Genomic DNA, 13,459 nt, shown 5'->3' with positions numbered 1-13,459 from the left:
TACAAAGTATTACCGTAGTCCGACTATATATCGCCCTCCGGTCCGCGTGATATTATGGTGCAGGGGTCAGAACCTGAGATGTTTGTAGCTACACGTATCTATTCAATATATATATATCAACACGTGGCGAAGTATTCACTGGGCTACTATATATTTAACTATATGGGTGTCCTATCTTCTATATTCATTTACTACAATATTCATATACTTTCATATTCATATTCATATTAATATTCATATAATATTCATATCATCATTCCTTTCATTTACTACGACGCTATATTTTACAAACACCCTGTTTCCTCTATCTACGCCCAGCCTATATACACATTTCATCATAACACTTTAAAATCTATAGTCACTACAAACATTTCCCATTCCGATCACCGCACGACAACCTCACTCGAACTCAAGACTCTTTCACCACACACACAATACTATGTAATACCTGGTAGCTTTATTAAGAAAGAAAAAAAAATCCTACGTATGTTCACTGAAAATAGAATTATCTGCGATAATATTTAATGTTTATGAAATTCTGACAACAATGAAATTATTCTGCAGCCACAAAAAAAGAAATGAACATTTAATATAATTTCAAAGCGAAGAACTAGCATCATATGGCCCGACTTCTGTTAAAAAATTACGTATTGTTTATTTACTTAAATATTTCGATTTCTAGACTAAGCAGAATGTTGAAATTTTCAGGATATATTAATTTTGGGTCCTTTAACCTAACTGTACATCCATATGGGCTGTGAATTATACCTTCTAGGTTTTATTTCGAAAAGAAAGGTCAATTCTATGAAAACTAAATCACTAAGAACATCGACATGAGAATGACGGTTAGTACTGACTTTCGACACTAGAGGCTAGCGACGATATGATCAACCCTTGAACCACTGAATGTGACCTTGTACACGGAATTATTGTACTATATTACGTTCACTTTTAAATATTGTGTATAAGTTCATTTAATGACGGAATAATAAAAAAAATTATCGCATAGTAAATACTACACTGTCCATATTTAATTATCTCACACACTCTTTCATCACTTAACTACCACTACCACTGATACTACATTACAAATATACACATACTACTTAAACTACAAGACGCATCATGCCAATACACACCAATCATCACTATCATTAATACATATTATACTAATAAATATACACAAACAACATTCAGATTTTACCATTTTAAATCGGCTCGAAAGGAAAGGGAAAGAAAGGAACAGGGCCAACTGGCCCTTGTATTTACTAAATCACATTCTTAAAATCAACCTGTTTAATCAATGCCCCGAGGGGACATATCAAAGTGTTGACTAACAATAGGACCCCTGCCCTGAAGGGGCAGGAACCCGGAACAAACTACATGTTCAACTCATCCCGCTGGAAGCCGTACTCCCAATTTGGGAGTCAGATAGGAGCCCTTACTGTAAATTTACACATGCATTATGATTACTATCCTAACTATAACGAAATTAATTACCGCCATATATGTTAAAGAAAAAAAGAATCACTCGCTACCTACATAAACAAATCTATATATGGACAGGTCTTATAACCCTCAATTAGCAGGAAAATTGGAAGGTGAAAATATCAGGGGAAACACTGATCTTCAGAACCGGTTTTAGGAAAAGAAAAACGGAAATCACACTACTTCTGAATCCTGTCCATAGCGATTGGTAGATGAAATCATGGCGTCACTATATTGCACTTACTATTTCAGCTTTTTAGTCCAGTTTTGTTCTGAAAATTTAATAGTTTTATGGCTCCTTGAGACCTCCAGCGATTTTACATGTTAATAAAATCCAAATGTTACCTTTATTTGCAGCTTTTCTAGCTCATTTTTGACTTTCTGAGCTAGAAGATCCGAATCTGGCGTCTTCAGTGAAACTTCCCGGCATGGAATGGAAATAATCGCGCCCTAATATCATAGCGTGGGTGAATCATCCAATCAAAACAAAGCATTTTTGGCGGTGGGGCTTTGAAACGAATAAAATTTGGTAAAATCTGGATTAAACTAGATTTTAGAAGGACCTAGGTATCTAAAAGAGAGGTGAAGGGTGGTCCTGAAAATTCTGTCGAATTTTAGATTGGTTATTTAATCTGAAAAGTTCCGTCCAATGATGGACCTATGTTTTCAGATAGCACTGACACCGTAAGAATTGTAATAATCCATATACAAGACTTATAACTAATTTAAAATATAAATAAAGGTATTGATTCCCAAAACTATAATTCGCAATGAATTTTTTACAGTTTTCCATGTTAATTTGAAATAGAATAACGAACAATATTACGAATTATATGAACAGCCAGAAATTTTTTTGTTAAACGTCGAGTACAGTCGGTGCAAAAAATTTCGGGCACCCTCCTATTAAAAACACCATCTCATTAGACTGTAATGGCATATTACACGTCAAAAACGTTTACATGATCGTGCGAATCTCTACGGAAACCTAACAAAAATCGAGTCATTTCTGAAGCGATTGATCACAAGTTATGGAAAGTAGATGATAACTTACGAAGTACTTCGTCGGGAAGAAGTCGGAACTGTTAGAGACCGCCAGCATCACGGTTTCTTGTGTTCGGAATGTCGCGTGCTGCAATGCTTTGTTTATCACGCTTATACCGAGAAATGTACTGTGACAAAATACATTGCAACATCGCATTCTGAACATGAGAAACTCTAGAGCTGGCAGTTTCTCATACTCCCACCCCTCGACGAAGCATTTTGTGTTCACTGATGTGAAGGGTTACCTTTTGCCTACTTTGAACTTACCTTAAAGACAGAACACATCTGAAAATTCTCTTGACAGCATGTCTGGGAATCTCCTGCACACCCATTGGACATTGACGAAATTTAATTTTTTGGATTGCGTATGTATAAATTTCTTTACTCTGGTATGGACCACCAACTCACGATTTCCTAAATTCGAAATAGTGTGTGTTAAAATTTATCTTTTCCACGATTTTGGACAGCCCTAGCGCTTAAACTATGCACTTTTCCCCACAGGTCCATGTGAACTTTTTCTCTTACTTCTTGTAGTTTGTCGGTATAGTTCATCAACACCCTGTATATATATTTGGTCTAGGAATTAATTCGTGCGGTTGGTACGCACACATTGAAGCTGTAGTACAAACACAAAATACATAAATACCTTAAGAAAAATATTGTCCATCGCTAGCCACCACTTTCGCCCATCTGTCAGGCAATGTACGGATTCCGTGGCGAAAGAAGTCCTCATCCTTGGAAGCGATCCAGTCAGAGACCCATGTTTCGATATCTTCTGAAGAAGTAAACCGCTGTCCAATCAAATCGTTGTTCATGCAATCGAACAAGTAGTAGTCCGAAGGAGCAACGTCTGGTGAATACGGCGGGTGGGGTAAAACTTCCCATCCGACATTTTCTAAATAGGTTTTGACCGGTTTTGCGACATGTGGGCGAGCGTTATCATGTTGAACAATAAGTTTATCATGTCTGTTCTCCCATTCTGGTCGTGTTCTGGCCAAAGCTTGCTTCAAACGCATTAATTGTCGTCGATAACGTTCTCCATTCATAGTTTCACCCGGTTGCAGCAGCTCATAGTACACCACACCTTTCATATCCCACCATATGCACAGCATAACCTTTGCACAGTGAATATCTCGTTTTGGTTGTGATGGACCTGGTTCACCTGGTTTCACCCAGGCCTTTTTTCGTTTAGGGTTCTCGTAATGGATCCACTTCTCATCACCCGTAATAATTCGATGCAGAAACCCCTTTCTGCTCTGTCGTTGAAGCAGCAATTCGCAAATGGTTTTTCGTCTTTCAACGTCTCTGTCTTTCAATTCATGTGGAACCCAATGTGACATCTTTTGAATCATTCCCATGGCTTCCAAGCGTTTGGAGACTGTTGTTTGTGTTGTTTGATCAACGCCTAATGCTACTGCAAGTTGTTTCTGCGTTTGACACGAATCCTGCTCGAGCAATGTTGTCAATTCTTCGTCTTGAAATTTTTTTGGCTGTCCAGCTCGCTCTTGGTCTGCCAAGCCGAAATCACCACTTCTAAACCGTGCAAACCACTTCTGACACGTTCGCTCAGCTAGAGCATGGTCACCATACACTTCCACCAAAATACGATGACTTTCAGTCGCACTTTTCTGCATGTTAAAGTAATGCAGCAGGACACCCCGCAAAAACACTTTATCAGGCACAAATTGCGCCATGTTCACTTAACTACAAACTGGTGTTGTTGACGCTTTAACCCACTGCCCTATACTACGAACGATACGCGATGACAGGGGTTTGCAACACATGTGTGGATACACGGAACTGTGGGACGCTCCGTTCGTTGCGCCATCTCTTGTTCACCCGCACGAATTAATTCCTAGACCAAATATATATATATATATATATATATATATATATATATATATATATATATATATATATATATATATATATATATATATATATATATATATATATATATATATATATATATATATATACAGGGTGGTTCAGTAATGTTGGACAGCCCTGAATAAATCGGAAATCAGAAGAGATATTAGCAAGAGTGTGGTGGATCCAGATACTTGTGGAAGGGGGACGTCTTTTGAGGTACCACACAATGTTACCAGGTCAACAGTGTTGCCAGCTTAGTACAAAGTTGTATTTTTTTAAATGGAACATATAGAAGTTTATGCCATCAAAAGAATTAGTACAGAATGTGAATACCAACAAGCGAAACCGCACCTGTCAGTGTTGCCAAATAAGGAAGTTATAAAGCTTCAAAGGTCAAGAAATTAAAGTGTCCGTAGAGCAAAACTAGCAAAAAGGCAAGAAAAATAATACTACGGAATGAAGAGAAGTAACCGAAAGAGTAAACCAAAGAACGCACAGCATCCAGTGAGTAACAGGGTTGCCACAGCAAAGGGGGAAAAATTGAAAATTTTGCAGTTGCTATAGGAAGAAAAGTGCCCATATGACAGAATGCTGGAAACACCATAGAAAGTCTATGTAAGATTCAGGAATCCTAATAGCGTTTGTTCGAAAGCGATATCTCTAACCGTTTTCGAGATACACCAATGGTGTGCGGGGTTTGCAACACTGCATAATTGATTTGACGATTAGACCCGTGCAGTTCTTACATTTTGTTGGGCGTATCATTTTCATTACTCGTTCCTGTAGTTTGGAGGGCGAGGGAATTATTATTGGAAGAGGTTGTGCATCTTCACCAGCTCCCTTTGTCTGGCCTCCAAGAAAACCCGATCTGACGACACCAGACAATGCCCTCTGGGGTTTTAAAAAGCAACAAGTAATTAACACTCGATATTACACAACGCAGGAATTACGAGCAGCTGTGGCACACGTCTTCACCCTTGTGACTCCGGAGTATCTCCGCAATACATCTGCGAGAACTTGGCGCAGAATTCAGCTGTGTTACGACATAGATGATGATCATACCGATGTTTATGACTCTTAAGACTCTTAAGACTTCACGGTAACTGTGTACAGACATTTTACCATAACTAACACACTATAGTGTTGAAACTAAAGGGGGTACGCCCACTACACACACACACACACACACACACACACACACACACATATATATATATATATATATATATATATATACCCAGACAGCAATTTAAACTTGCTGCAAGTTGCCACAAACTTGCTGTTGCAAGGTAAATTAGCTTGCCGCAAGCTATACTATGCAAGCCAATTAGCTTGCTTTAAGCTTGTGGCAAGCTAGTTAGTTACATCTGGGCAAGGCTTGGGGCAAGCTTGTCTTCACAAGTTAAACACAAGTCAAATTATCTCAAACGCAAGCCAAGTATAAGCGTATTCTCATCAATGGCAAGCTTTATTAAGCTTATTGCAAGCGAAACACACGCCAAAGAAGTTATATGGAATCTTGCACTAAGCGAATTTACATAAAACAGTATGAAATCAGTATGACTAAATCTATGCTACAGAATATCGTCCCCTCACCTCCCCAATTATCGAAGCACATGCACAACCATGAAAACACCCAAGTCTCCCATCCGCTTCTGCAAAACATCAAAATAAGCATAATTGTTACGGTTTAGTTGTGACACGCAACGCGCCGTTGCTTCTTGCAAATATCTAACATGTTGCTATATTAGCCGCGAGTACTTGAAATTTCTACCTTTTTATATAAAAACGCAGAAAAATGTTTATACTTTAAACACAGCGTTCAGATAAAGTTTATAGTAAACTTTAAGTTAAAGTTTATATTAAAATATATGCAACAGTTCTGTATTCTTTCGCGAAATAAGTAGGCTCAAATCTGCTGCCATCTATGTTCACATTTATGCTTTATACATAAATACTACAATTCGTTATGCCTCATAGTTACCGAAATATGAGGAAATAAAGAGCGATATTATAGGTACGTGGGACTAGAGTACTAGAGTACTAGACGGAACAATTAAAAAAATAATTAAGTTTGTCCTTTATTCAAGCTGAATGCTAACAAGACACTAACAACGCGAACACTACCTTATCGCCGAAAGTAAGGAGGTCAGCCTCACGTGGATTTTGAGAACAACTGAAAATCGAACGCGCGCTGGCTTTTTACTTCAATCTAAAGAAAAGCGTCTCGCAAGCGAAGCGTGGGTTGCCCGCACTACGGCTTGCGCTAAGCAGAAATAAGCTTTTGTGTATAAGCCAAAGCGAAATAAAATCAAATAAAAGCGATAGGCAAGCTTGAGGCAAGCAAACATGCTGTCTGGGTATATATATATATATATATATATATATATATATATATATGTGTGTGTGTGTGTGTGTGTATATATATATATATATATATATATATATATATGTGTGTGTGTGTGTGTGTGTGTAATTTAGGCTAAAAAGATAATATATTGTCTTGGTCTAGAGATATGGATTATTAAGTTCTATTACCTAAGAGTCATAATGATACATTTACTTTGAGATTTATATTACAGTATTTTTCTCTGTAACATTAAATGTAAACACTTCTGGAAGTTAGTTCTCCAACATTAACTATAAGTGCATAATAAAATTTCTCTCAAACAATTGATAGAAAATACTGTTAACCATTAGAGTTACCCACAGGCGGTTTTTAGAGTGAAGGGTGCGTTCATGAGATTATTTGAGATGACATAATTTTTCGTTAAAAACAGTACTACCAAACTAAAGCATGGTAAATTTGGGGGAGAAAGGTATATTTTGGGGACGGGAAAGAATTTTTTGGGGAAGAATACTAAATTTGAGGGAAGAATGTTGGATTTTGGGTTAAGAATACTAAATTTGATTGAAAAATACTAAATTTGAGGGAAGAATTTTGAATTTTGGGCGAAGCATACTAAATTTGAGAGAAGAATGTTGAATTTTGGGTAAAGGATACTAAATTTGAGGGAATAATGTTGAATCTAGCGGGAACAACACTAAATTTGAGGAAAGAACATAGAATTTTGGGGGAATAATACTAAACTTGAGAGAAGAATGTTAAATTTTCGAGGAAGAATGTTATATTTTGGACGAAGAATACTTAATTTGAGGGGGAAAATGTTGAATTTGGGAGAAGAATACTAAATTTGGGTTGAAAACTGTAAATTTTGGGGATTTGCTCTTTGGGGAAGAGGAAGGGTAATTCTTCAATCTATAACGAAGAAACTATAAGCAGTATTTGATTGAAACTTATTGTAAATCTTCCACATTAAAATATTGTCCAAACATAATAACTTTAGTATATATTTTATTATTGGTTCTTTGTTTCTATAAAAGAAAATGTTACCTCTAGATTGATGGTTCTCCAAATTTCATCTTCATAATTTAGTAAACTTGGGTTCATAATAGTGAGTGTAAAATCAGCATTTCGAAAGCCAATATTAGGAACAACTAAAAAGGCATCTTTCCATTGATTGTCTTCTTTTACTGCTACGTTAAAGGTACCAGCATTGCCCTAAATAAAAGAGAGATGGAGAAATTGCTTAATTATATATATATATATATATATATATATATATATATATATATATATATATATATATATATATATATACAGGGTATCTCAAAAGTCTCCTGACATAGGGTAACTGTTATTATCAGAGCTACAACAAAATGTAAGAGGGGAAACCGTCTCCAAATATGATGTTTTCAATCTAAAGTGAAGGAATTTTTCAAATTGGATGAACCGTTTGGGTTGTACACTCTTTATGCGCCTAATGTTAAATGAAAATGCAACGTTGCCATTTACCTGGATCCACAACATAAGTAAAAGAAGTTACTGTTTGGAATGGAGACTGGCGTAAAGGACAGGAAAAGACAGTAAAAGCATTAGCATTCATTCACTTTAGATTGCAAACATCATATTTGGAAACGGTTTTTCCTCTTACATTTTGTTGTAACTGATAATAACAGAGTTACCCTGCCAGGGACGTTTAAGACAAACTATATATATATAGTGTTTCAAAACAACACCGACAATGTTTGGGAGGTGATTCCTGATACCAAGATAAGAGAAAAAGTATAGACCAACCTGGGTGCACACACGCTTCCTTTCGGAGTTATAGGTTGCCGAAAATATGAAAAAATGAACTTTAAAGGTCCATAGCTCCAAAACTATGGGACCTACTGTAGTCGGGTCAAGACTTCACGTACGAACTAATATGTGCACTATTCAAAAATACATGTTTCAGAATCCTAAGGTACTCACGCAACAATTTTTATAGAGAGAGTATGGCTACAGGCATATAATTTGAAGTACTCACCAACTACCTCTATAAAAATTGTTGCGGAAGTACCTTAGGATTCTGGAACTTGGATATTTGGATAGGGCGCATACTAATTCCACAGTGAAGTCTTGACCCGACTACGGTAGGCCCCATAGTTTTAATCTATGGATCTTTAACTTTCATTTTCTCATATTTTCGGCAACCTATAACTCCGGAAGGAAGCATTTGTGCACCCAGGTTGGTCTATACTCTTTGTCTTATCTTGGTGTCAGGAATCACCTGCCAAACGTTGTCGGAGTTGTTTCGAAACAGCCTGTATACAAATAGAGAACACAAAATGTTAGTATAGGCATATGCGCATTATAAGAATCTACGAAAGTTCTGCAGAAGTGACTGTTTGCTAACAACATTGATTTGTATAAGTAAAATCATGCGGAATAGCGAGTCTCAAAAATATGTACCTAAACTGGAATACCTTGAACATGTTTTTCATGCATTAAATGTTTGAACTATTAAGCACAAACATCACAAATGTACACTCATGTCCAAAATGATTGTCGCATATCTATAACTGCCTTCTTGTAAGAATATAATTTGCTGATTTTGCAGGGTACTTTTAATACTGATACTATGTTTATAATCGGGAAATGTATGTTTGTGGTAAATTTCATAGGAAAAGAATTATAAATACAAAAATTGGAATGGGCAAAACAAAATGTTGCTAAATGGGCAAGAACATTTTATTTTCGTTTTATTGTTTTTATTTACTGCTCTTTTGACATGAAATTTTCCACATACATGTCTTTGCCAATTATACACATACTAACATTATAAGAAATACCGGGCGAATTCGTTCTCAAATTTTATTTCTACAACAACATATATAGACATGCGACAATAATTTTGGACATGAGTGTACATCTCCTTTTCAACACCTAAGCAGCCAGCGTGACTGCAGCCTTGCACGAAACACATCGTGCCTAGTGTTTCTCAGGAGTATCCTCACTGAAGAGGCCATCGCAAAATAGACAACGTGCATCTTCATCTTCTTCTCTCGCATCCGATGCTAATGAAATCGAATTACTGCTGTTGCACATTAAGTTAATTACAGCTCTAGTGTTGGAAGATGCACCACAATAATTGTCTCTTCTTGTCTTTGAAGTCCCTTCCTTACATTTTGACAAGAATGAACATCAGATCTGTTTACATCCAATTGTTGCTTTTCTATTTTGCCCTCTTCAATGTTCTAATCAATTTTGTATTGCACAATTGTTACATGTACAAGGAAGATATTAGCTTGGTAGTTTTCCCAGCAGGTCATCAGAAAAGCGAAAAGTAGAATATGCATTTCGATTACGTTCATTCCACTTTGGAGAAAACTACCATTTTTTTTTCGACATGCAATTACAACCTAAACATAAATTTACAATTCCTTTAATTATACAGGATTAGATGGTACTATATCTTCTCTACGCAACTACAATATAGCTACTGTTAGTTATTCAACTACACAATAGTACTGAAGCGTTATACTTCTAGAAAACTCTATTAGATGTAAAAGCGAAAAACCACAACAGTTTCCTTCATGTAAGGCAACATGATTTGTCTCCAAAGAAACGTCATCTAACTGGCTCATTAAATTATTTTATACAATCCGCGGCAAAAAACTGCAACATGAGGATGTAAGTTTATTGTGAAACTACGCCTAACAGCACAGGGAATGAACATAATGTCAAAGTGGAACGAATCACGCCAGGATAAACCTCGGCCTCCTCCCGTGCACACTTTTTTGGAGCAAAAGACTTCGTCATTTCACAATAAACTTATATGCTCATGTTGTAGGTTTTTTGCGCGGATTGTACAAAATGGTACCGCTGTGCATTCATGCCTTCATAAGGGATATAGGGAGAAACAATCATGTCATATCACACGCTTTTTGGAAATCTGTCTTGGTTTCCTGTGACAAGGGTTACGTTAAGGTTTTCCTGAGCCCAAGAGTGCCTATTTTGGTTATTATTCACACCAGTACGAGTGAAGGGCGGCTCTTCAGTAAATAAAACGTATCACACTTGAACTGCATCGTATAGTAACTAATGACAAAATTGAAGGCGGGAGGCATAATCATCAGGATGTGAGTGCTGCACTGGCTGCTAGTAAAATGGTTACAAATTGTTCACAGGTAGTGTCCGCCACAAAATCTATGACTCGTTTCGTCTCGTTTCGGGAGCGAGAATCGAAAAATTTCTCGTCTCGTCTCGAATTGAAAATGAACATCTCGTCTCCTGAGTAGCAATAATATTCGTGCAAAACAACACACTTATCCAAGCGTTCTTTCAAATTTCATAGCCATTCTTTGTAGAAAGTGTCACATTCGCTAGAAAACCAATGCTCGACACAAAGAATGACTTCGCCTTCCAAAGAAAAACGCCTTCCTTTCAGCGATTGTTTAATTTTTGGAAATAAGAAGTCTGACGGTGCAAAATATGGGTAATATTGCGAATGGGGAATTAACTGACAAGCGAGGCTTTGCACAACATTCAATGTTGCCAGGACTTTGTGAGAAGAAGCATTGTCGAGTAACACGCGGACGCCTTTGTGAGTATGAAAAGGCACTCTATCTTCAGAGCATCACGAATTTTCTTCAGCAGATCCTTGTAATATTTCCCTGTCAACGCTATGGCCTAAATTAGTTAATTAGTGAGAATTACGTCAAGAGATCTGGAAACATGACTTTCTTGGCAGAAGGCTGCACATGGGTCTTTTTGAATGGGGAGTGGGAGCGCTTTTACTGCTTATTGATATCTTTAGTTTCTGGGTCATGGTGATATACCCAACATTCGTCCATGGTCATAACATGATCGTAAAAGTCCTCATTGGCCCAGAAGACCAACACTTCGGATACACATTAGACTCACTGCTGCTTCTGAAAAGAGATTAGCACAGTTTAACATTTTCGCTTATTCCTAACGCCAGACATTCAGAACTCTTGCACTGAAACATAAAAAATTATAAAGTAGTATCTTAAGATATATCACACATTAGATTAAGACATGCATAAGTTTCATACTTGTAACACAACATTTATCATATGAGATCAGAAACTTACTGACGCTTCAAGTACAGCACAACCTCATTGATCCGGATCTCCGGATCAGGTTTGTAGACATTTTTAAAATTTAATGTTTACATAGATGATAATTTTTAACTATGATATCACGAACGTAACTATAAGTAAGCCAAATATTCGCATTTTATTTTGACTAAATGTACAGTTCATGCATAGATTGTACAATAAATTATGGTACGGGGCGAGGAGGGAGCGATCGAACCGAAACAGCAGACGGCATATGCAGATGCTGTGTAGTGCGCACCAACTGACAAACTTCATGGCGTATTTGGAGCGTCAGCACGACACCACTCCAACTGAACTATTAATGATAAAAAGTTTACGAGACCGTACTTCATTCAAACGCCAGACGTGTTTGAAACAAAAGACAATGGACCAATTCTTTGTTAAGAAATTATGTGAAAACTTACTGTAATAAACGGCAAGTCTGCTTATTTAACGATATGTTTTGCTTATTACCCATATTACCCAGATTGCCTTTGGTCGCAGTTAGTCCGGATAAACGAGGTTGTACTGTATAGTGTATTCAAAACACATATATTGAATGCCATGTATAAATATACTCCTATAAAAGCAGGTATAAAAAACACTTTTACTTACTGTATCAGGGTCTGAGATATGAAATGTCATACTAGGCACTGAAGATGATCCTTCGCTTATATTAAACTTCTTTGGTTCAATTGTGATCTCAGGCCAGTTGTCATTAATATCGTTTACGATAAGAGTTACACTTTGTGTGATAAATGACGAAGGGTCATCTCTCTCGTACGCTTTAATTTGTAGCGAAAATATAGTTGTATCTAATGCATCAACATTTATCTTTTTTACTTGTAATACTCCAGATTCTTTGTCCATCGAAACATACTTGTCTAGCTCAGCTGTAAAATAGAAAACACACATAATAATGTATTGGTTGCTTCTCAGAAAGGGAAAAAGGAAAGAAAAAGTTATCAAACAAGTTAAAAAATAATGGAATAATATGTAGTTTGCAATACGTAAGATGTATCAGCTGGTAACACTTACAATGTATATCCAGCCCGTTCTTTGTAATGTGTTAAGTGGTCATATATAGTACGTCAGGCGGGGTAAAACGAAGGCATGTGTTGAAGCGGATACATCATAGTGATGTGGTAAACGTGACTGTGGAACTCAAACAGAGCTTGAAAGAACGAATTGTGACGCTTGCAGTTCGACACGTGTTGGATAATTTGAACTCCTGGGACCGAATTGCAATTTTGAAACCGCTAATAACCGCTAACAACAATTTAGCAAAAAGAAAATGGTACAATCAGAGGAATGCCGATGACTGGAAATGTGTAATGTGGTCGCATGAATTATTTTTAAAGAACAAGAACAAGATGTGCTTGTGTATAACGGATGCTTAAGAAAAGTTTATGCTTCAAACTGTTGTCTTCCTAGTGTGAAATATAGCGGCGTCCGCAATTTTCTGGTAATCTATGGGTCCTGCGATTACCCTCATAGGGTGCATTACAGTCAGTGGTTATGTAAGCATTTTAGATAGCCACATGTTGTTTCGGGCCAGAGGCAATTTTTCAATATGGCAGCAAATTCATATTACTGGAACTTTTGAGGCATG

At 36.9% G+C, this 13,459-nt stretch overlaps 1 protein-coding gene across 1 annotated transcript in view; it reads right to left on the bottom strand.

Moving 5' to 3' along the window:
- Positions 1-13,459, bottom strand: part of LOC145661881 (cadherin-AgCad1-like) — a 233,881-nt gene that overhangs the window by 186,139 nt on the left and 34,283 nt on the right. The window contains exons 5-6 of the mRNA XM_081727223.1: positions 12,463-12,740; positions 7,796-7,963 (exon numbers count right to left, since the gene is read on the bottom strand). Of these exons, the coding sequence (XP_081583349.1) occupies positions 7,796-7,963; positions 12,463-12,740 (446 nt within the window). The remainder of the gene's footprint in view (positions 1-7,795; positions 7,964-12,462; positions 12,741-13,459) is intronic.

The sequence above is a fragment of the Thermobia domestica genome, chromosome 10, assembly GCF_964235325.1.
Source record: "Thermobia domestica chromosome 10, izTheDome1.hap1.1, whole genome shotgun sequence".
In the NCBI taxonomy this organism is placed as follows: domain Eukaryota; kingdom Metazoa; phylum Arthropoda; class Insecta; order Zygentoma; family Lepismatidae; genus Thermobia; species Thermobia domestica.
The sequence above is the reverse complement of the archived record's forward strand: the minus strand, read 5'-3'. Positions and strand labels throughout refer to the sequence as shown.